This window comes from Salvelinus alpinus, chromosome 34 (genome assembly GCF_045679555.1).
Source record: "Salvelinus alpinus chromosome 34, SLU_Salpinus.1, whole genome shotgun sequence".
NCBI classification, from domain to species: domain Eukaryota; kingdom Metazoa; phylum Chordata; class Actinopteri; order Salmoniformes; family Salmonidae; genus Salvelinus; species Salvelinus alpinus.
This window is the reverse complement of record NC_092119.1, coordinates 20,459,757-20,484,110: the sequence shown is the minus strand read 5'-3', so window position 1 is coordinate 20,484,110 and position 24,354 is coordinate 20,459,757. Positions and strand designations below refer to the sequence as shown.

General features: G+C 43.9%; 1 protein-coding gene and 1 long non-coding RNA gene across 6 annotated transcripts in view; both read right to left on the bottom strand.

Moving 5' to 3' along the window:
* Nucleotides 1-7,755: 7,755 nt before the first annotated feature.
* On the bottom strand, nt 7,756-9,798 carry LOC139563820 (uncharacterized). The gene is made up of 3 exons (XR_011672650.1): nt 9,667-9,798; nt 8,400-8,528; nt 7,756-8,237 (listed from the first exon to the last, which is right to left on the bottom strand). It is a non-coding gene; the product is annotated as an uncharacterized lncRNA (long non-coding RNA).
* A 331-nt stretch (nt 9,799-10,129) lies between these two features.
* Nucleotides 10,130-24,354, bottom strand: part of ppp1r13ba (protein phosphatase 1, regulatory subunit 13Ba) — a 45,500-nt gene continuing 31,275 nt past the window's right edge. For 3 of the 5 annotated variants that reach the window (XM_071382156.1, XM_071382160.1, XM_071382161.1), the window contains 11 exons: nt 24,201-24,341; nt 21,353-21,545; nt 20,799-20,999; nt 15,657-15,739; nt 14,890-15,322; nt 13,834-14,585; nt 13,299-13,439; nt 12,984-13,117; nt 12,653-12,819; nt 12,021-12,220; nt 10,130-11,709 (listed from right to left, as the gene is read on the bottom strand). In XM_071382156.1, coding sequence (XP_071238257.1) covers nt 11,668-11,709; nt 12,021-12,220; nt 12,653-12,819; nt 12,984-13,117; nt 13,299-13,439; nt 13,834-14,585; nt 14,890-15,322; nt 15,657-15,739; nt 20,799-20,999; nt 21,353-21,545; nt 24,201-24,341 — 2,487 coding nt within the window. In that variant the 3' untranslated portion in view covers nt 10,130-11,667. The remainder of the gene's footprint in view (nt 11,710-12,020; nt 12,221-12,652; nt 12,820-12,983; nt 13,118-13,298; nt 13,440-13,833; nt 14,586-14,889; nt 15,323-15,656; nt 15,740-20,798; nt 21,000-21,352; nt 21,546-24,200; nt 24,342-24,354) is intronic. The other 2 variants (XM_071382158.1, XM_071382159.1) reach the window with 2 other exon arrangements.

Sequence of the window (24,354 nt, the reverse complement as noted above, 5' to 3'; positions counted from 1 at the left end):
TTTTTAAAGCAGACATTCAATATCCATTTGAGCATGGTGAAGTTATTAATTACACTTTGGATGGCGTATCAATACCCTCAGTCACAACAAAAATACAGGCATCCTTCCTAACTCAGTTGCCGGAGAGGAAGGAAACCACTCAGGGATTTCACCATGAGGCCAATGGTGACTTTAAAACGGTTACAGAGTTTAATGGCAGTGAAAACTTAACTATATTTTCTTAAAACTGCATTGTTGGTTAAGGGCTTGTAAGTAAGCATTTCACGGTAAGGTCTACTACACCTGTTGTATTCGGCGCATGTGACAAATACAATTTGATATGATTTGACAGGAGAAAACTGAGGATGGATCAACAACATTGTAGTTACTCCACAATACTAACCTACACACATCTTGTTTGCAATAAGGCATTAAAGTAAAACAGCAAAAACGTGGCAAAGGGGGCTCCTGAGTGGCGCAGCGGTCTAAGCACTGCATCGCAGTGCATCGCCGTGTTAGAGGCGTCACTACAGACCCGGGTTTGATCCCGGGCTGTATCACAACCGGCCATGATCGGGAGTCCCATAGGGCACCACACAATTGGCCCAGCGTTGTCCGGGTTAGGGGAGGGTTTGGCCAGACGAGCTTTACTTGGCTCATCGCGCTCTAACGATGTGTGGTGCCTGGAAAACAACCTCTCACTCAACGTCAACAAAACAAAGGAGATGATCGTGGACTTCAGGAAACAGCAGAGGGTGCACCCCCCTATCTACATTGACGGGACCGCAGCGGAGAAGGTGGGAAGCTTCAAGTTCCTTGGCGTACATATCACTGACAAACTGAAGTGGACCACCCACACAGACAGCGTGGTGACGAATGCGCAACAGAGCCTCTTCAACCTCTGGAGGCTAAATAAATTTGGCTTGTCACCTAAAACCCTCACAAACATTTACAGATGCACAATTGAAAGCATCCTGTAAAGCTGTATCACCGCCTGGCATGGCAACTGCACCGCCAGCAACCGCAGGGCTCTCCAGAGGGTGGTGCGGTCTGCCCAACACATTACCGGGGGCAAACTACCTGCCCTCCAGGACACCTACAGCACTTGATGTCACAGGAAGGCCAAAAAGATCATCAAGGACATCAACCACCCGAGCCACTGCCTGTTCACGCCGCTATCATCCAGAAGGCGAGGTCAATACAGGTGCATCAAAGCTGGGGTCGAGAGACTGAATAACAGCTTCTATCTCAAGGCCATCAGACTGTTAAACAGCCATCACTAGCACATTAGAGGCTGCTGCCTATAGGCATAGACTAGAAATCACTGGCCACTTTAAGGAATGGAACACTAGTCACTTTAATAATGTTTACATATCTGGCATTATCTCATATGTATATACTGTAATCTATACTATTCTACGGTATCTTAGTCACTTAATAATGTTTACATATCTTGCATTACTCATTTCATTTGTATATACTGTATACTATACTATTCTACTGTATCTTAGTCCCTTCCGCTCTGACATCGCTCGTCCATATATGTATATAGTCTTAATTCATTCCTACTTAGATTTGTGTGTATTGGGTATATGTTGCGTCATTTGCTAGATATTACTGTACTGTCGGAGCTAGAAGAACAAGCATTTCGCTACACCCGCAATAACATCTGCTAATCACGTGTATGTGACCAATAAATTTGATTTGTTTCGATTTTTCGTGGGCCGTGCACCTGCAGGCTGACCTCGGTCGTCAGGTGAACTGTGTTTCCTCTGACACATTGGTGCAGCTGGCGGGCGTGTGTTAATAAGCGAGGTTAGGCTGCATCATGTTATGGGTACGCTTCTCATCGGCAAGGACTAGGGAGTTTTTCAGGATAAAAAGAAACGGAATAGAGCTAAGCACAGGCAAGAGGAAAACTTGGCTCAGTCTGCTTTCCATCAGACACTGGGAGACAAATTCACCTTTCAGCACGAAAATAACCTAAAACACAATGCCAAATATACACTGGAGTTGCTTACCAAGATGACATTGAATGTTCCTGAGTGGCCTAGTTATTGTTTTAATTAAACCGTCTTACAAAATATATGGCAAGACATGAACATGTCTGTCTAGCAATGATCAACAACAAACTTCACAGACCTTGAATAATTTAAAAGAATAATGTGCAAATATTGTACAATCCAGGTGTGCAAAGCTCTCAGACTTACCCAGAAAGACTCACAGCTGTAATCGCTGCCAAAAATGTCTCAAAACATGTTTTCGCTTTGTCATTATGGGGTATTGTGTGTAGATGGGTGAGAAAATAAATATATTTAATCCATTTTGAATTCAGGCTGTAACAAGACAATGTGGAATAAGTTAAGGGGTATAAATACTTTTCTGAAGGCCCTGTATGTGTAAGTGGCTTATTGAGAGCCTTTAAAGACTACAAGACAATGTGGCAAATCAACATGACACCATACTGTATCTTCATCTGACAGGCATCTTTCTAGAATAAAATATGATAAAACATAATAGAATCAAATATAATAAATACATCACAGTAGTTTTAACCAGTAAGTAATAAAAAGGCGATGTGAAAAGTCTTTGAAACCCTCCTACGCATTATGAACTATGTCAAAGTTGACTTTAACAGTCATATCCTTTTGCAGAGCTGATGGGGCGCTGATGGTGGAGCGGTAACATGGGATTTATTTAGCCGAAAACAGGGCACAGACAGAATTACGGGGGATTATAGGAATAATGGTGGAATGAGAGCTGTATGGTGGAATTACAGCCACGACAGCAGCTGGTGATGCATGCAGTGCAGAGCAGACCATAGCTCCAGGATTATGGTCCATTTTGGAATACAGAGATTTACTACTGATTTTAGTCCTAAAAGTTGTTTTTGTTTCTTTTATGTATGTTGTAACTGGAGACTGTGTACCATAGCTCGACCTACAGGTGTGACTACTACTTTTAGTTCCTCACACCTCCGATCTGGTTTATATATCCAAGGTTGATTTATTTTGGTTCAACAGTCTACTTAAACACCTTGTCCTTATCGTTTACCCACCCTTGCTTTTTCTTCATCAGCCTCATTCTTTACAGTGGTCCAAGAGATCATCACTTTGGCAAACCATCATCATCACCAGCATCACACTTTTCCTTATCATCCCTATAGAATTGATGCCTTCCCTTAGAGGCCAAGCTACACTGTTTGCTGTCCCAGAGCCATAGCCAGCGAAGGGAGTGAGGCATGCAGGGGGTGACGTCAGGGGCTGGTTGGTCTGCTTTATGTGCAGAAGGCAGCACTTCCAAAGGTTGGCCTGGGTGTATTAGTGGTGCGTAAATATTTAAATTGTCCAGGCCTGCTTATTGTTCCCAGCTGGGGGGCTAATGGAGGTATGTAAGTGTCGTGTACAGTCAGTAAAGCACAGTAAAGCTGCTCTAGGGATAAGCCCCCTGTACAGACAGACTGGTCGTTGTCGTCAGGCAGGACTGTAAGGAGTTCAAACTAAGGTTTCTCTCTCTGGTTTACATTACTTTTTTTCTCTCTGTCTTTCTCTTCGCAGGTCTGTTCTGTTCTCTTTCTGACTTGGCTGTACTGTAACTCAACCAGATTAATTTGTTATGATGTGGTCACTTTCATTTGTTTCACCTAAAGGTCAAATATGCAGAGTTGTTGACTTCATAATGATCTTTTGTTGCCATTCCTGAGACCAACACATTTGTAAGGAGAATTGCCCACCTCTGTGCAGCAAAACCAACCAGACAATGCCTCTACAACCTATAACTTTACTGTGGAGATGTGTAAGAGCTCTTTATAATGCAGATAGAACATCACTGAAACAAAAGTTTACCTTAAAAAGTTTTGATTTCCAGCACTTGATTTATAGTTTTAAACAAAAGGAGAAATCCACCAAGCCTTTTCTACACACACATACACAGTACATCTAGACATCAAAGGTTGTGATTGATGGAGGATTAATGATTGGTACGATAGTATGTCACGCTTTGTATAAAAATGCCTGAGATGATTGTAGTTGGACCACAAGACTATTTCTATAAACTAGTCTACTGTATTAGACCTATATCTAACAGAACAAAGGAAACATTATTCAGCAGACAGGCAAACAATACAGCTGTCTGCACCCTCTCTCAAATCTTTCATATCTCAAACATACAGAACTGTGCTTTTTCATTTCTTTCATCCACACTGAATATTACCAACACATTGTGTATTTCCAAACGTGTGATAGTTTTCAATGAAAACGGCGTACAGTGTTACGTTCTTCCTATAACTCCATTACAGTAAGATAGAATATAGTATGCCAAATCTTGTACAGTATATTGTTGTACCACCCTGTCCTTTCCTTGTCTAGAAGGTATCGTCATTGATACCTGAGGCTGAGTCCCAAATGGCACCCTATTCCTTACATAGTGCACTACATTTGACCAGAAAAGTAGTATACATTGAATAGGGTGCCATCTCTGGGATGTCCACTTTTGGGAGGTGAGGGATCTCTGATCTGATCTCAGATGAACCCTTAATACTCTGTCTCCTGGGGGAGGGATAATTGACCAATCAAATGTGAAAAAGATCTGATGTGAAAAGATCTGATGTGATTGGTCAAAAGACCAATTAGTGGACAAAATATCTGAATTGGTCTGCCTGTGTAGATGCAGCATTAGTGGTTCTCAATGACTGTCCTTTCCAAAATACCAGTGACCCCAAAAAAAGAAAAAGAAGCACCCTAATTTCAATTTCTACAGTTTATATCAAACTGATAACACGTAGCTTACTATATTTTTTTTACTACATCATCTTTAATTGTTCCACTCATGCTGGAAATCATACTTAAATTCATGAAGCAACATAAAGGCCTGTTAGAGCTGTGACTGACCTAGGGCCTTGGTGAACTGCTTCCTAAGTGTGCAGTAAACATTCAATAAACTCAGCAGCCATGCCATTCCATTCTATGGTGCTTGTTATGACACTGTAGCTTGGGAGACGATAAAGAGAGTGTCTAATACATACTGTACTCACAGACAGTGAAACACATGAGGCTACTATAGGTAGAAGCAGAGCTATATTACATCTTTATATACATACAGTATATGCTCACACATGGCATATGTGTTTATATTATGGATGGGCAGAATCATGGGTGTGGAAGAGTAAGACTTGGCATTCCAGTCCTTAGCTTTCCAGATACAGGATCTATCCTCCACACGCTCTGCTCTTCAGGAGATAGCCCAAGGCCAAGGGGCTTTTGATCATTAAATATTTACCTTTAGAGACCTCATAGCTTGTAATTAGCCGATCCCGATAGTAGACATTATTCAATTCAGCACAGCTTGTCAAAATAGAGGTAGTTAAACAAATTGAAAGCGAGCATGAGCTTTTCCATGACTATTTGAAATTATTTTATAATCGGTTTTATATGAAGCTGCTACTGATATCTGTTTAACATAGCCACGTTGGGTTTGTTAAGACTGTGTCTCATCAACCATGACAGCTTAAACAAGAGCGTAGCCTACATGTACAGTACCAGCCAAAAGTTTGGACACACCTACTCATTCAAGGGTTTTTCTTTATTTGTACTATTTTCTACATTGTAGAATAATAGTGAAGACATTAAAACTATGAAATAACACATATGGAATAATGTAGTAACCAAAAAGGTGTTAAACAAGATTGGGTTTCTTCAAAGTAGCCAACCTTTGCCTTGATGACAGCTTTGCACACGCTTGGCATTCTCTCAACCAGCTTCATGAGGTAGTCACCTGGAATGCATTCAATTAACAGCTGTGCCTTGTTAAAAGTTAATTTGTGGAATTTCTTTACTTCTTAATGCCAATCAGTTGTTGTGACAAGGTAAGGGTGGTATACAGAAGATAGCCCTGTTTGGTAAAATACCAATTCCATATTATGGCAAGAACAGCTCAAATAAGCAAAGAGAAATGACAGTCCATCATTACTTTAAGACATTAAGGTCAGTCCATCCGGCAAATTTCAAGAACTTCAAGTGCAGTCGCAAAAACCATCAAGAGCTATGATTAAACCGGCTCTCATGAGGACCGCCACAGGAAAGGAAGACACAAGGTTACCTCTACTGCAGAGGATAAGTTCATTAGAGTTACCAGCCTCAGAATTTGTTATTTATTTTACCTTTATATTTGACCTTTTAACTAGGCAAGTCAGTTAAGAACAAATTCTTATTTTCAATGATGGCCTAGGAACAGTGGGTTAACTGCCTTGTTCAGGGGCAGAACAACATATTTTTACCTTGTCAGCTCAGGAATTCGATCTTGCAACCATTTGGATACTAGTCCAAGACTCTAACCACTAGGCTACCTGTTGCCTACGCTACCTGCCGTATTGCAGTCCAAATAAATGCTTCACAGAGTTCAAGTAACAGACACATCTCAACATCAACTGTTCAGAAGAGACTGCGTGAATCAGGCCTTCATGGTCCAATTGCTGTAAAGAAACCACCACTACAGGACACCAATAAGAAGAAGAGACTTGCTTGGGCCAAGAAACATGAGCAATGGACATTAGACTGGTGTAAATCTGTCTTTTGGTCTGATGAGTCCAAAATTGAGATTTTTGGTTCCGACCGCCGTGTCTTTGTGAGATGCAGAGTAGGTGAACGGATGATCTCCGCATGTGTGGTTCCCACCGTGAAGCATGGAGGAGGAGGTATGATGGTGCTTTGCTGACGACACTTTGATTTATTTAGAATTCAAGGCACACTTAACCAGCATGGCTACCACAGCATTCTGCAGCGATACGCCATTCCATTTGGTTAGCACTTAGTGGGACTATCATTTGTTTTTCAACAGGACAATGACCCAAAACACACCTCCAGGCTGTGTAAGGGCTATTTGACCAAGAAGGAGAGTGATGGAGTGCTGCATCAGATGACCTGGCATCCATAATCACCCGACCTGAACCCAATTGAGATGGTTAGGGATGAGTTGGACCGCAGAGTGAAGGAAAATCAGCCAACAAGTGCTCAGCATATGTGGGAACTCCTTCAAGACTGTTGGAAAAGCATCCCTCGTGAAGCTGGTTAAGAGTGTGCAATGCTGTCATCAAGGCTAAGGGTGGCTACTTTGAAGAATCTCAAATGTAAATATATTTTGATATGTTTAACACTGTTTACTACATGATTCCATATGTGTTATTTCATAGTTTTGATATCTGCACTATTATTCTACAATGTAGAAAATAGTAAAAAATTAAGAAAAACCCTTGAATAACTAGGTGTGTCCAAACTTTTGACTGGTACTATATATCATAAACAATGGAATACTAGATCCTTCATGCTTATAGCTGATATAAAGAAATTGGTATCAGAAGGAAAGCAATCTAAGGGTGTCTTAGTATAGCCTACCAGTTCCACTGGTTTTTAGTTAGTCTGCAGAGATACTGCATCAAAGATGGCGGATTATAAAGATGAGGCAAAAATACCTTTTACCATTGAAAAAAATTGGCACAGTTCCAGTCTACTTTAGGGGTGGCTCTCCCATAGGCAACAATGCAATAGCAGCTGGGTCTGGTCTACTTAGTTCATTTGCCAGGCACCAAGCAGATAAAAAGTAGCCTATGAAATTTCTAGCTTTCTCTTGAGTCTCTGACTGTATCTTCTCAGTGACAAGGAGTACCACCTGTTGGTCATAACTAGTAACTGCATTTGAATGGTGCATCAAATGTACACTAATAATAAGCACTACTGATTTTTATTTCAGATTTCATTCCATGAATAAAAGGTTGTCAGAGATTTTCCAAATTTGGCACAGATTACAAAGCAGAGAAATTTGTGGCAGTATTGGTCAACATTGTGAAAATGTATATAGCGAGTTAAAAAGCTGTAATCAAAAACTATTAAGAATCCATCCTCCTAATATTTCATTAACACAGTCTGGAGTCATAAACTGGTGGGAGTCCAATAGCCTTTTAAATACTGTATGTGCTATAGCCAACTATACTATTGTTCAATCTACTACGGCAGGGTTTTCCAAACTGTGTTCTTCTAAGGTTTATCTAATTCTATTGTTCCATTTTCTGTGTTCATCTATTGAGGACCTTCCTGAGATGTTCCAGCTGTGCCTGATTGACGCTGCTGCCTCCACAGACGATCACCACAAGGACCCTGCTTGGGGAACCGTCAGCCGGCCCTCACCCTGCAGTCTCTGGATGGCCCCACAGTACACAGCTGCTAACGCAGCCCCGCAGGCCAGCTCCACCAGCACACTCTCCTCGTCTAGACACACACACACAAGCAAGCACACATGTATACACACACACAAACAGAAAATATTTATTCGTAACCCGTAGCTATGTTTCTTTTAGAATACAACTATACCTCATATAAAGCAGAGTAAAGTATAGGGATGAGAACAGTGACGGCTGGTACAACGCTCACCCAGGAAGGTCTCCACTGCTTGCAGGGCCTGCTGGTCAGTGACCAGCTCTGATATGATGTTCATGTTGCCCCCCTTACTGCACTCAAAGGCCTGCCTTCACACCGTCTTCGAACCCAGACACTTGGCCTCTGACAATACAACCATCACAGATCATTAGAATGGAATGGAATAGATTTGAATACAACACAATGCTAAATGAAAATCTCAGTTTAATCTCTGTTCTCTTCTCACCTGGTGATGTCAGGGAGGGTGACTATCTTGCTAGCCTTTACTGCTGCGTTAAAACAGTCTGCTCCCTCAGTCTCCACAGATGATGGGCACACTGTCCCAGCCCACCTCCTTACATGTTGGCCATATATCACAAACCCCAGAGGTGCCTTATTACAATTATAAACTGGTTACCAACGTAATTAGAGCAGTAAAAACCTGTGGTATACGGTCTGATATACCACAGCTGTCAGCCCATCAGCATTCAGGGCTCGAAACACCTAGTTTATCATTTGTGATCTAAGTCAGTCATTCTTGAAGTCAATGCTTCTGGATTTGCCATGATGGCTCAAGTCCCTTGATAGACGATTAGTCAACAACTATGAAAGTCTTCGATCTCCTCTTGAATGGTAGTGCCCATGCGCAAATGCAGGGTTTTATTTTCACACCTATGTGCCCAGTCCACAGAAAAGACAGTAGGCAAGAAGTAGGCTACTATAGTACAATTCATTTTGTAATGGTGCAACTTTGTGACAACCATAACTTACTGCGGCTCTCAGTACATGATTGCTCCTTGACCTTCACAGAAAACTGCACCGGTCAGGCAGATACTGGTCAATGTTTAGCCCAGAGGTGGGATAGATCATAAATCAATTATTGACTCTTGTTTGGTGGACTGTATGAAGACTGTAGCCAATGTCACCATTGCAAAACGTAAAGTATAACATTCTACACTGAACTAAAATATAACCGCAACATGTAACAATTTCAAAGATTTTACTAATTGAAATACATTCATTAGGCCCTAAGCTATGGGTTTCACATGACTGGGAAAACAGTGACAATATGCATGTTTGTCACAGATACCTTAAATAAAAATAAAAAATGAAGTAGGGATGTGGATCAGAAAACCAGTCACTATCTGGTGTGACCACCATTTGCCTCATGAAGCGCAACACATCTCCTTCACATAGACCCTGGTGAGGATGAGGAGCACACTGATGAGCTCCTTGAGACAGGTTCTGACAGTTTGTGCAGCAATTCTTTGGTTGTACAAACCCAAATTTTCATCAGCTGTCAGGGTGGCTGGTCTCAGACAATCCTGCAGATGAAGAAGCCGGACGTGGAGGTCCTGGGCTGGTGTGGTTATACCTGGTCTGCGGTTGTGAGGCTGGTTGGATGTACTGCCAAATTTTCTAAAACGATGTAGAGAAATGAACATTAAATTCTCTGGCATCAGCTCTGGTGGACATTCCTGCAGTCAGCATGCTAATTGCACGCTCCCTCAAAACTTGAGACATCTGTGGCATTGTGTTGTGTGACAAAACTGTACATTTTAGAGTGGCATTTTATTGTCCACAGCACAAGGTGCACATGTGTAAAGATCATGCTGTTTAATCAGACTTTTAATATGCCACACCTGTCAGGTAGATCGATTATATTGGCAAAGGATAAATGCTAACTAACAGGGGATGTAAACAAATTTGTGCACAACATTTCAGAGAAATAAGCTTTTCGTGCATAAAATTTCTGGAATATTTTATTTCAGTTTATGAAACATGGGACCAACACTTTACATGTTGCATTCATATTTTTGTTCAGTATATGTTAAAACATTTTTTATTCCCATTAAAGGAAATCATTATTTATTGTGTACATTTACATTTCATTATGCATAGTGTTTGGTGTTCGTTTTGTCACATAAACCATCCCATAGAACTGATGGTAATACACAACCTATAGATCAAGCCAGCATCAGTCAACAGGTAGGCTATACCAAAGATAGTACAGTATGGCTCAGTGGATGCTGCTGAGGGGAGGACGTCTCACAATAATGGCTGGAACGGAGCAAATGGAATGGCATCAAACTGATGGAAACCATGTGTTTGATGTTGTTGATACCTTCCCACTGATGCCGCTCCAGCCATTACCACAAGCCCATCCTCCCCAATTAAGGTGCCACCAACCTCCTGTGGTATGGCTATACTCAGTGATCAAAATGTGTATCACTTTGCATGATGGGTATTAAAAAGACAACAACCAACTTGAAACAAAAATAGGGAAAACAAAACAATGTACAAACATCTGCTAAAATGTAACTCAATATGAAAAACTCCAAAGAGATCCAACTATAGGCCTTTTCAGGTGATAAAGCATTTATATACTGTAGGCTTATGAGTGTTTGATGAGTTTAGTTCAAATTCACACCCATAGTTAGCTTCATAGTTATTGCATCTGTAGAAGAGAATGCAGCCACTTTCACTTTCCCTTCCCAGCATTACATCTTCCACTCATTCCTTCAGAACACATTTTGGTTTGCATAAATAACACCAACATTCTATGACTGTTTAGAACATTCCACACACCTTTTAGTAGTTTTAACTGGCCTTCAAAGTCTTTCAATGACACCTTCTGTCACTTTCCTTCCTTTTCTCATCTTGTAAAAACCTGTTCCCTTCTTTCCTCTGCTGAACCCTGTAGATATGACCTCCAGGGTTTGAACTCTGATCGCCTTCAAACAGCACTTACTGCAAAACCCATATTCAATAACTCATGACTGCCGCTGTTCTCTGCTCCCTTTTCTGAGATCGTCACATTTAGGCCTTACTCTGACTGACACACAGGAGACAAACACTGAGTGAGAAGGGAAAGAGGGAAGCTCTGCTCAGAGTATTCTCTGAATGAGGGGTGGTGGCAGGGTGGTGGGAGTCATTGAAAATAAAACAAAAATGTTTTGTTTCATTGCTTCATGCTCCAATGAAGGGCAGGGGGGGACCTTAAATAAAATGTAGACAGATCTCTGGGCCGTGGATACTGTCTCTACTTCCTCTTTGGTAAGTGACCACCAATTCCAAGCATGTCTGTCTGTCTCTGTCCGGATATGGCCCCCTCTGTCCATGCCCTGGCCCTTGTCCTTTGTTCTGGGGTGGCACAGACTGGCAGAGAGAGAGGGCACTGTCCGGGCACAGCCACTGTCTGCAGATCCAGTCAGACCCAGCTCTGAGCCCAGTCAGAGCGCAACAACGTGCACTGCCTTCTCAGCAAAGTGCACCGTCTTCTCTATGCCAGAGAACGTTGTCTAGGCTTGATCCTTGGATAAACCTGTAAGAAGAAAATGTTACTATTAATTGTATTTTCTGATCATGGAAATTCATATTCTACAGGCAGGTACAGCAGGGGGTGCCATGTCACAACTTAGGATTTATTACCAAATATTTTGAGATGCCGCTTCAGTCATTTGGGATCCTCATCAATTCAACTAACATTTAATTAGCATCTAATTACAAACAAGATTGTGGAAATCTATATACAACACATTAACCATAGAACTAAACACAATTATAGGATCTCTATGATATTAACTTCCTAGTAATTCAGACCATAGTTGTATTCATCATGGTGACTGGCCTTACCCCGAGCAGGTTGCGTGGTACGTAGCCCTCCTTGTCATGTAGCCTGGCCCACCACCACTCTGTCTCAGCGTCGTCCCTGCGACTCAGGGTGGTGATGGCGTCTCCCTCGTGGAAGGACAGCTCGTCTGAGCTCTGTGCCTCGTAGTCCCACAGCGCATACACAGAACCTTTATTCATCACCCCCAGCTTCTCCTGCAGCCCTGGCGGACGGACAGAGAGGAAGAGGGTCACTTCACAGTTCTCAGGGGCTTCCAGTGGCGCAGCGGTCTAATGCACTGCATCTCAGTACCAGAGGTGTCACTACAGACCCTGGTTCGATTCCAGGCTGTATCACAACCGGCCGTGATTGAGGGGCCCCTCCTTGCCCCTAGTGTAGGATTGGATGGGTACCATCAATAAGGTTGATGCTTTGCCTTGCCTTCATAAAGATTAGATGGAGCTTTCGACATATAGCATTTACCTATCCAATTCTACATATCCAAGCACGAGTGTGTAGGGATAAGTGTTGTTTTGGGGACATGGCCCATAGCTCTCCTTTGAGCTCCACAGATCTACAAAAGTGTGTAAGGGTGTAGGGGCTAGGGGTTGTTTGTAGACAGGAGCCGCATGTCTCTCTATACAACACCACTCACCGAAGAGGAACTGGGAACACTGTGTGTATCCGTCCTCCATCTCCTCACACTTATCAGCCGCTGTCTCCACGTCACTGATGGTGGTGGCAAAGATGGCCGCCCCTGACTCCACCAGCAGCTTACAGAGATGCACACTGTTACAGGAGGCCGCACAGTGTAGTGGGGTCCTGAGCACATGACAGACACAAAAGGAGAGACGTTCATGGAGACATTGTGAAGTCTTGACCGTTTTAAATGCAGCTGACCAAAGCTAAGGTAAGGTCAAAGAGAAAGAGGGGAGAGAAAGAGAAAGAAAAGGTCAATGAGAAATGGTCACAGTGTACGTCCTCACCATCCATCGCTGTCAGCAGCATTGACGTTAACTCCAAAGTCGAGCAGGAACTTGACGATGTGGTGACGTCCAGCACATACGGCATTGTGAAGGGGGGTGATGCCCTCGTCATTGGCCGTGCTGGGGTTCTCAACCTGCATGGGGGAAAGGATCAATCAATCACATTTATTTCATAAATCAAATATAAATGTATTGATAAAGCCCTTTTTATATCAACAGTCACAAAAGCCATTAACATTTTTAAAGAGCAGCTGATTTAGGAATATCTCTTCTGGGACAATAAAGTTTGAATTGAATTGACGAGCCTATGATTACCTCATAGATGATCCGCTGCACCAAGTCAAACTCTCCCTCCAGAGAGGCATCCAGTAGCAGGGCCAGAGGGTTGAACTTGACCCGCAGCCCGTGGCCTATCCGCTCTGACTCAGGCTTCTTCAGGTTAGTCCTCTTGATCTGCTGAGACAGAGAAAGTGGAGTTACTCTCTGGCTAATGCACAGGTGGTTGGGGAGGACGGGCTCACAGTAATGGCTGGAACGGAATGAATGGAATGGTATCAAACAAGTGGTTTCCATGTGTCTGATACCATTCCATTTACTCCATTCCAGTCATTATTATGAGCTGTCCTCCCCTCAGCAGCCTCCTGTGGTCTAATGTTATGACTAGGGCAGGGAATTTTTCCTGTGAAGAAAGCAATGTCTGCAACTCAGATGGCAACTCTAGCATAAGTCAGATTTTTTGTTTTTTGCAGAACATGTGACCTGACCAGGAGAAACTCTAGACCCTATGTATTATGGCACACAAAAAGGAAGCATGCGGTTGCATTATGGAGCTGTGGCTCCGCAGGTTGACCTTAGGCAATGCCGGGGGTGTGACAGTCCGGGGAGAGGTTTCTTTCTGCTGGGGAGACGAGGCCTCAGGGATGGGGATGGGCCTGGGAGTGGAGGTGGTGCTAGTAGGACCAGGTTGGTTGTTGTTGTTGTCTTCCAGGCTGGGCTGGGGGGTGGGCATGCGGGGAGCGGTCTCACTGGGTGGGGGTGTCCTCCTCTCATTGGAGTCAGAGGAAGAGGACAGGTGATGGTCTGAGTTGGAACCGTCTGCCGAAGTGACGACCAGGGAAGCTGTCCCGATCAGGTTCCCATTAGAAGTTTTGATGTTGTCCATGTCCGGACATCCCAGGACATGACCCATGAAGACGGGCTGGTAGAACGGGGTGCTGTTGCTGCCCTCCATGCCTCCGGCCAGGGAGTTGAAGCGTTGGTACAGGAGCTTCTGGATGTTGGGTCCGGTGGGGCCCTCTGGCTCTGTGATGGAGCTGCGTTTCTTCAGCGGGCGTGGTGCGTTGGTCAGCCGCCGGCGCAGGACCTCTAGGTCGGCGTCGCTCTGGTAGCGCAGCGGGGAGTGGGCCACGGGGGTCAGCTTGGTGGGGCTCAGGGGACGCGGGATGTTCTCCACACTGGGAGGGGGTAGGAGTCTACCCTCTGTGGTGTTCCCTTCCCTGTCCACCATGTCCTCTCCACTCTCTCCTCCTGGGGACAGGGCCCCATGCTGGAAGGGCACAGGGGAGGGAGAGGTGCTGGAGGGAAGCACGGGTTTCCCATACACTATGAACAAAAGGAGATGGAGATATTAATATAGGACCATACAGATTGAGACCCAACAGGAAAGTCAAGCATGATCTGAATCAGGCCGGGGTTGAAATACTATTTGTTTTCTTCAAATACTTTGAGAGTTTGATTGCGACTCCCTGGAGTGCCTTTGCACTTTTGGAACTATTACATTGGTCCCACTGTGCAAGGCATGCTCAATTAAGTGCAGCTTAATTATTTGAAGGAAATCAAATACTATTAGAACCCAGGTCTGACTGACTTTAAAAAATATATAATGTCCATCGATTGAGGCGTTTACCTGCTTTGACAGCAGACCTGGCTCCTGCTGGGTAGCTCTTGGCTGCTGCAGGCTGCTGCAGGTACATGTGGTAGATGGAGGAAGAGTTCATAGTGGCAGGGCCCTTCCTGGGGGACTGAGGCCTGGAGGAGGACCGGTCTGGGACGTAGGGCCTCACAGCCACAGCCGGCGGGGGGTCAGGCCTCTCCCCCTCCCCCTGGCCTGACTGGGGTGTGGGGCTAGGGTGGACAGAGATACGCTGCTGGATCTGCTGGGAGGAGTAACCAGGAGGTGCTGGGGCTGAACGCTGCCAGGCTAAAGTGGCAGGGGCAGACCTGGTCAGGGAGCTGGTAGAGCAGACTATAGACGGGTGGCCAGTAGGTGCAGGGTAGGTCCCGTAGATGGGTAGTGGTTTGGACACGGATCCTCCTGGTAGCTTACTGAAGTCAAGGCTCTGTGGAGGGAAACACCGTGAACCAGTTAGATTCATTATAGGACAGTAGGAAGGAGAGTCCAAGGAGTGTGTGAAAGAGCCAAAAGTGAATGGCTGCATCTCAATAGTCTTAAGTGGCTTCCTCTACTTGTGTCCTCTCCGTCTGCATTGATCTAAAAAAATACTGGGTCTGTGAAAGCAAAATGGTGTAGAAAACCAACCAGGAATTGCTTTTAGTGGTTAGTTATTTAATATCCTTACAGATGAAAGAGAAGAGATGATGATAGTAAGCCACTTTAGACTATTGAGATGTACCCAATGACTGTAGTAGTGGGAGGTGGAGCAAGGATCTCACCTGGTCTGGGCTGGTGTTCCTCCAATCTGGAGGTTGCATCGAGGAGACACTTTTACTAAGGGTGGACCACACTGCTTCATTGGCTACAGGAGGGGTACACAGAGAGAGAGAGAAAGGGATAGGGTGAGAAAGACAAGACAGAGAAAGTGGTAAAAAAAAGACAGCAGGTAGATAGTCTGTGTTCCAGGATAACGGTTAAGAAAGATGAGCTGTGATATTCTAATTGTCTCGAGAAATGATCGACAGAATGTTGATGCTAGTCCAAATGAGCAACGGAAAGTATAGTTACACACACAACACACTGTCTATTTGAAGAACTAGTCCCTGTAGCTAATACGTTTCAAGATCACGTTGCTCTCTTTGCCTTGTGCTCTCATACCTACAGAATGGCACAGTACAGGAACAGCTTGCCCTCCATACCTACAGACTGGCACAGTACAGGAACAGCTTGCCCTCCATACCTACAGACTGGCACAGTATAGGAACAGCTTGCACTCCATAAACACAGACTGACCTGAGGAACACAGGGTCAGGTCTAATACAAGGTGTATGTGCTGGGTGTATTTTGGTCCCCGATTCTGATCGGGTTAAAGAGATTAGAGTGTCTATCACTCCAAGAGGATAACTCTCTCTCTCTCTGAGACATAGTATGTCTGGAGGTAAACTATTCTCTGTCTGTCTGTCTGCCAGACGTCCTATTAAACCTATTGCAGTGTCTGTGCCAACTAAGCCTTGCTTAAGAAAGTGCTCACCTTTCTAGTGCTCACCTTTTTAATAGGGCTGGGCTGGGCAGTTGTAATGTTTGAAAGGGAGAGTAGCTCCCTTTCAAACATTACAACTGCCCAGCCCTATTAAAAAGGTGAGCACTAGAAGGACTACACAATCTAAGGCTGCATCTGAAATAGGGCTCTGGTCAAAAGTAGGGCTTACACAGTACCAGTCAAACGTTTGGACACACTTACTCATTCAAGAGTTTTTCTTTATTTTTACTATTTTCTACATTTTCAAATAATAGTGAAGACATCAAAACTATGAAATAACACATATAGAATCAAACAAGTGTTATATACTGCATATATATATATATATATATATTTGAGATTCTTCAAAGTAGCCACCCTTTGCCTTGATGACAGCTTTGCACTCTTGGTATTCTCTCAACCAGCTTCACCTGGAATGCTTTTCCAACAGTCTTGAAGGAGTTCCCACATATTCTGAGCACTTGTTGGCTGCTTGTCCTTCACTCCATCACTCCCCTTCTTGGTCAAATAGCCCTTACACAGCCTGGAGGTGTGTTGGGTCATTGTCCTGTTGAAAAACAAATGATAAGCGCAAACCAGATGGGATGGCGCATCGCTGCAGAATGCTGTGGTAGCCATGCTGGTTAAGTGTGCCTTGAATTCTAAATAAATCACTGACAGTGTCACCAGCAAAGCACCCCCACACCATCACACCTCCTCCTCCATGCTTCACAGTGGGAACCTCACATGTGGAGAGCATCACCTACTCTGTGTCTCACAAAGATATGGCGGTTGGAACAAAAAATCTCAAATTTGGACTCATAAAACCAAAGGACCGATTTTCACCGGTCTAATGTCCATTCCTTGTGTTTCTTGGTCCAAGCAAGTCTGTTCTTCTTATTGGTGTCCTTTAGTAGTGGTTGCTTTGCAGCAATTCGACCATGAATGCCTGATTCACGCAGTCTCCCCTGAACAGTTGATGTTGAGATGTGTCTGATACTTGTACTCTGCAAGGCATTTATTTGGGCTGCAATATGAGGTGCAGTTATTCTAATGAATTTATCCTCTGCAGCAGAGGTAACTCTGGGTCTTCCGTTCCTGTGATGGTCCTCATGAGAGCCAGTTTCATCACAGCGCTTGATTGTTTTTGCAGCAGTACTTGAAGAAACTTTCAAAGTTCTTGACATTTTCTGGATTAACTGCACCTCAGTCTTAAAGTAATGATGGAAAGTCGTTTCTCTTTGCTTATTTGAGCTGTTCTTGCCATAATATGGACTTGATCTTTTACCAAATAGGGCTATCTTCTGTATAACAACCCTATCTTGTCACAGCACAACTGATTGACTCGAACGCATTAAAGAAAGAAATCCCAGAAATTAACTTAACAAGGCACACCTGTTAATTTTTTTATTTCACCTTTATTTAACCAGGTAGGCCAGTTGAGAACAAGTTCTCATTTACAACTGCGACCTGGTCAAGATAAAGCAAAGCAGTGCGACAAAAACAACAACACAGAGTTACACATGGGATAAACAAACGTAGAGTCAATAACACAATAGAAAGGATAAGGGTACGGCTAAAGGCTATAAGAACTGGTTGTCTAGTGCGTTGAAACAGAGAATAAAAGGAGCAGATTTCTGGGTGACGATGAGAGCGGTTGTGTCTCTGGAGGCACCAGTTAAGCCAGGTGAGGTCTCCGCATGTGTGGGGTGTGGGACAAAAGAGCTATCTAAGGCATGTTGGGCGGGGGGCTCTACAGTGAAATAAAACAATAATAACTAACCTAAACAGCAGTAGACAAGGCATATTGACATCAGGGAGAGGCATGTGTAGCCGAGTGATCATAGGGTCCAATGAGCAGCAATAGGTGAGTCAGGGAGACGTTCGGTAGTCGCTACTATGCTAGGTAAGCTGGAGACACGGCGATTCAGAAAGCTAGCGGGCCGGGGATAGTAGATGGGTCTTCAGCATCGTCGCAACGGAAAAGCCTGTTGAAACCTCCTCGGACAATTAAGTCAGCAGACCAGTCGTGATGGATCGGCTAACTGGTGCTTGCTTCGGGACCGAGGCGTTAGCCAGCAGTAGCCACTCAGGTTGTTGCTAGCTAGCTACGATGATCCGGTGTAATGGTCCAGAGAATCCGGAGATGTGGTAGAGAAAAAGCAGTCCCATATGCTCTGGGTTGATATCGCGCTGTGCAGACTGGCAGGTATTGACCGAGCTGAAGCTGGCTGGTGTCCGAGTTAACAACGAAGACCGCTAGCAGTGGCTAACTGACTACTAGCTAGTAAGCTGCTGATGGGGTTCCGGTTCTAAAGTATAAAAACAGCAGAACCGTACCACATTGGGTGAGGCAGGTTGCAGGAAAGTATATTCAGTCCGTAGATGGAAAGTGAGATTAAAATATATACAAAAAACCCCAGAGGAAAATAACTATTTACATGGGACAAGACAAACACACGTCCGACTGATACGCCATCTTGGTTCAATTGAAATGCATTCCAGGTGATTACCTCATGAAGCTGGTTGAGAGAATGCCAAGAGTGTGCAAAGCTGTCATCAAGGCAAAGGGTGGCTACTTTGAAGAATCTCAAAAAGAAAATATATTTTGATTTGTTTAACACTTTTTTGGTTACTACATGATTCCATGTGTTATTTCACAATGTAAAAAATTGTAAAAATAAATAAAAACCCTGGAATGAGTAGGTGTGTTCAAACTTTTGACTGGTACTGTATATGGAACTGGGTGCCATTTGGGGCGCAGCTCAAGTCCATCAAAGACAACCCATCATTTCACTCTCTACTGTACGTGAGTTCTATTTGTGAGACGTGAGACTATTTGTGAGACGAGATGTTTGGCTTGTTACATTCAAAGAGGTGGAGAACAATGCCGCAGTAACCCCTTCTCTAACGTCATACATCCATTTTTGTCCATACAAATAAACCATGTTACCTAAGCATTTCCCCTTATTCAATTGAGGCTGCTCATACTGACAGTGGTATTTTGGGCACACAATGACAATGAATTCCAATATAAAGTACCAGTCAAAAGTTTGGACACACCTACTCATTCAAGGGTTTTCTTTATTTTTACTAGAAGCACATGCAATGGACAAGAAGCATGAGCAATGCAGGTGGAAATCTGTCCTTTGGTCTGATGAGTCCAAATTTGAGATTTTTGGGTCCAAAAATCACCGACACCGACAGAACAGACGATACGAATAAGGGCAGGAGAAGAAGAGGTGTCTTTGTGAGATGCAGAGTAGGTAAACGGATGATCTCTGCATGTGTGGTTCCCACCATGAAGCATGGAGGAGGTGGTGTGATGGTGCGTTGCTTGTGACACTGTCTGATTTATTTAGAATTCAAGGCACACTTAACCAGCATGTCTACCACAGCATTCTGCAGCGAAACGCCATCCCATCTGGTTTGCGCTTAGCGGGACTATCATTTGCTTTTTAACAGGACAATGACCCAACACACCTCCAGGCCGTGTAAGGGCTATTTGACCAAGAAGGAAGGAGAGTGATGGAGGGCTGCATCAGATGACCTGGCCTCCACAATCACCCGACCTCAACCCAATTGTGACTGCAGAGTGAAGGAAAAGCAGCCAACAAGTGCTCAGCATATGTGGGAACTGCTTCAAGACTGTTGGAAAAGCATTCCAGGTGAAGCTGGTTGAGAGAATGTCACGAGTGTGCAAAGCTGTCATTAAGGCAAAGGGTGGCTACTTTGAAGAATCTATAATCTGAAATACATTTTGATTTGTTTAAAGTTAAAGTTTTTCGGTTACTACATGATGCCATATGTGTTATTTCACAGTTGTGATGTCTTTACTACTATTCTAAAATGTAGAAAATAGTAAAAAATAAATAAAAATACCCTGGAATGTGAAGGTGTGTCCATACTTTTGACTGGTACTGTAAATAAATATATTTTCTAGGCCCAAAAGAAATGGAACCTCACATAGGCCTACTGAAGATGAACACAATAGTTACATAATGATTTCAACCTGTACATATTTTATATAAGGAGGGATGGCAAGGGCGTGGCATTAGTTTTAGGTAGCTGTTATCCTATGCTATGTTGTTGATATAGGGCCCTGTTACTGAGGCCCCACTCAATGTAGTTATCTTTTATTATTTCTTATTGTTGTAGCATTGCCGAGAAGGAACCTGCAAGTAAGCATTTTGTTGGGCGTTTACCATGTGTATCGTGTACATACAACTAAAAACTTGAAATGTGTATTTTATTATAATATAGGGCCCTGTTACTGAGGCCTTGTAAAGGAAACCCCACTCAATGTGTATATTTAATCATGTATAAAATAAGGGAAGGCTGTGGAATTGGTTTTAGGTCAAAGTTGTAACTATGTTATACATGCAAGTACAGAACTATCTACATGTATGTTGTTGATATTGAGCCCTGTTACTGAGGCCCCTCTGCTTCTGTTGCCCTAGCCCCTGGCTGCAGACTGTGTCTGCACTGCAGGCCCCTGAGGGGGACCGGGGCCCCTCTCTCATCTCCACGGGGTCCACTATGATGTCTATATCTGAGACTTTCCATTGGACGGAGGGCTTCCTCACACCGCACCCTTCCTCCTCTGCTGAGCCCGAGACCACGCACAGCGTGGCACCACAACATCAACAACAACACCGACAGAACAGACGATACGAATAAGGGCAGGAGAAGAAGAGGTCCACAGACAGACATGACAGAATAGAGAGGACAGGAAGTTAGAGAACGCTGAGCCAGATTAAAAAAATTAAAAATCTGAATTTTTAAAAATGTATTTTAGAACTGAAATTTCAGAGAAGTTACCAGCTATGCCATAGCAATCTCAGGACTGTCCAGATCAGATAAACTAAGGTGTCCCAAATAAACAGATATAGTCTGACAGTCAGTAGTCTGAGACTGATAAAGTAGGTAAAGCTGCAGTGTGGCGCAGGGACTGACCTGATTTGGAGCGGCCATGGCTGATGGTGCCAGTCCCAGGGACAAACGGTGGTTTAACGGGGTCTGGGGGCAGAGCGTAGCCCACCTCCTGTCTGCCTGGGACGGGCACCTGGATGTACGGACATACCGCGGCCACGCGGCCTGAGCTGCTGAGGATGGGCTGGGGGGAGGGAGGACCGTTTATCCTGTTAAGCTGTGGAGTGGAGAGAGAGAGGGCAAAATACAATGTCAGCTATACAGTGGGGCAAAAAAGTATTTAGTCAGCCACCAATTGTGCAAGTTCTCCCACTTAAAAAGATGAGAGAGGCCTGTAATTTTCATCATAGGTACACTTCAACTATGACAGACAAAATGAGAAAAATAAATCCAGAAAATCACATTGTAGGATTTTTAATGAATTTATTTGCAAATGATGGTGGTCCTGGAGTGGCCTAGCCATACTACCCACCACTGCGACCTGTATGCTCTCGTTGGCTGGTCCTCGCTACATATTCGTCGCCAAACCCACTGGCTCCAGGTCATCTATAAGTCTTTGCTAGGTAAAGCTCCGCCTCACTGGTCACCATAGCAACACCCACCCGTAGCACGCGCTCCAGCAGGTATATTTCACCGGTCATCCCCAAAGCCAACACCTCATTTGGCCGCTTTTCCTTCCAGTTCTCTGCTGCCAATGACTGGAACGAATTGCAAAAATCGGAGACTTACAGTGGGGAGAACAAGTATTTGATACACTGCCGATTTTGCAGGTTTTCCTACTTACAAAGCATGTAGAGGTCTGTCATTTTTATCATAGGTACACTTCAACTGTGAGAGACGGAATCTAAAACAAAAATCCAGAAAATCACATTGTATGATTTTTAAGTAATTAATTTGCATTTTATTGCATGACATAAGTATTTGATACATCAGAAAAGCAGAACTGAATATTTGGTACAGAAACCTTAGTTTGCAATTACAGAGATCATACGTTTCCTGTAGTTCTTGACCAGGTTTGCACACACTGCAGCAGGGATTTTGGCCCACTCCTCCATACAGACCTTCTCCAGATCCTTCAGGTTTCGGGGCTGTCGCTGGGCAATACGGACTTTCGGCTCCCTCCAAAGATTTTCTATTGGGTTCAGGTCTGGAGACTGGCTAGGCCACTCCAGGACCTTGAGATGCTTCTTACGGAGCACTCCTTAGTTGCCCTGGCTGTGTGTTTTGGGTCGTTGTCATGCTGGAAGACCCAGCCACGACCCATCTTCAATGCTCTTACTGAGGGAAGGAGGTTGTTGGTCAAGATCTCGCGATACATGGCCCCATCCATCCTCCCCTCAATACGGTGCAGTCGTCCTGTCCCCTTTGCAGAAAAGCATCCCCAAAGAATGATGTTTCCACCTCCATGCTTCACGGTTGGGATGGTGTTCTTGGGGTTGTACTCATCCTTCTATTCCTCCAAACACGGCGAGTGGAGTTTAGAGCAAAAAGCTCTATTTTTGTCTCATCAGACCACATGACCTTCTCCCATTCCTCCTCTGGATCATCCAGATGGTCATTGGCAAACTTCAGACGGGCCTGGACATGCGCTGGCTTGAGCAGGGGGACCTTGCGTGCGCTGCAGGATTTTAATCCATGACGGCGTAGTGTGTTACTAATGGTTTTCTTTGAGACTGTGGTCCCAGCTCTCTTCAGGTCATTGACCAGGTCCTGCCGTGTAGTTCTGGGCTGATCCCTCACATTCCTCATGATCATTGATGCCCCACGAGGTGAGATCTTGCATGGAGCCCCAGACCGAGGGTGATTGACCGTCATCTTGAACTTCTTCCATTTTCTAATAATTGTGCCAACAGTTGTTGCCTTCTCACCAAGCTGCTTGGCTATTGTCCTGTAGCCCATCCCAGCCTTGTACAGGTCTACAATTTATCCCTGATGTCCTTACACAGCTCTCTGGTCTTGGCCATTGTGGAGAGGTTGGAGTCTGTTTGATTGAGTGTGTGGACAGGTGTCTTTTATACAGGTAATGAGTTCAAACAGGTGCAGTTAATACAGGTAATGAGTGGAGAACAGGAGGGCTTCTTAAAGAAAAACTAACAGGTCTGTGAGAGCCGGAATTCTTACTGGTTGGTAGGTGATCAAATACTTATGTCATGCAATAAAATGCAAATTAATTACTTAAAAATCATACAATGTGATTTTCTGGATTTTTGTTTTAGATTCCGTCTTTCACAGTTGAAGTGTACCTATGATAAAAATTACAGACCTCTACATGCTTTGTAAGTAGGAAAACCTGCAAAATCGGCAGTGTATCAAATACTTGTTCTCCCCACTGTATATAAGTTGGAGACTTATATCTCCCTCACTAACTTTAAGCGTCAGCTGTCAGAGAAGCTTACTGATCGCTGCAGCTGTACACAGCCCATCTGTAAATAGCCCATCCAATCAACCATCTCATCCCCATATTTGTTTTTCTGCTCTTTTGCACACCAGTATTTCTACTTGTACATCCTCATCTGCACATATATCACTCCAGTGTAAATTTCTAAATTGTAATTACTTCGCCACTATTGGCCTATTTATTGTCTTACCTCGTTACTTCATTTGCACACACTGTATACAGATTTTTCTATTGTGTTATTGACTGTACGTTTATTTATCCCGTGTGTAACTCTCTGATGTCGTTTTTGCCACACTGCTTTGCTTTATCTTGGCCAGATCGCAGTTGTAAATGAGAACTTGTTCTTAACTGGCCTACCTGGTTAAATAAAGGTTCAATTAAAAAAAAAAAAAAAAAAGGTATTGAGATAGAAGCTTCCCAGAGATACTCAATCTGAGAGTTTCTTCCTGTGGGGTTGATCTCTTTTTGACGTGCCTCTGTTTTTTTCTTGTGCAGGCGCTCGCGGAGGTCCCCAATGCGCTTGTCCATCATAGTCACCTCCGCGTTGCGCTTATTCAGCAGCTCCTTGTTCTGCTGCAGCCTGCCACTATGCTCCGTGTTCAGCTTGTTACGCACCTGACAGAGAAAG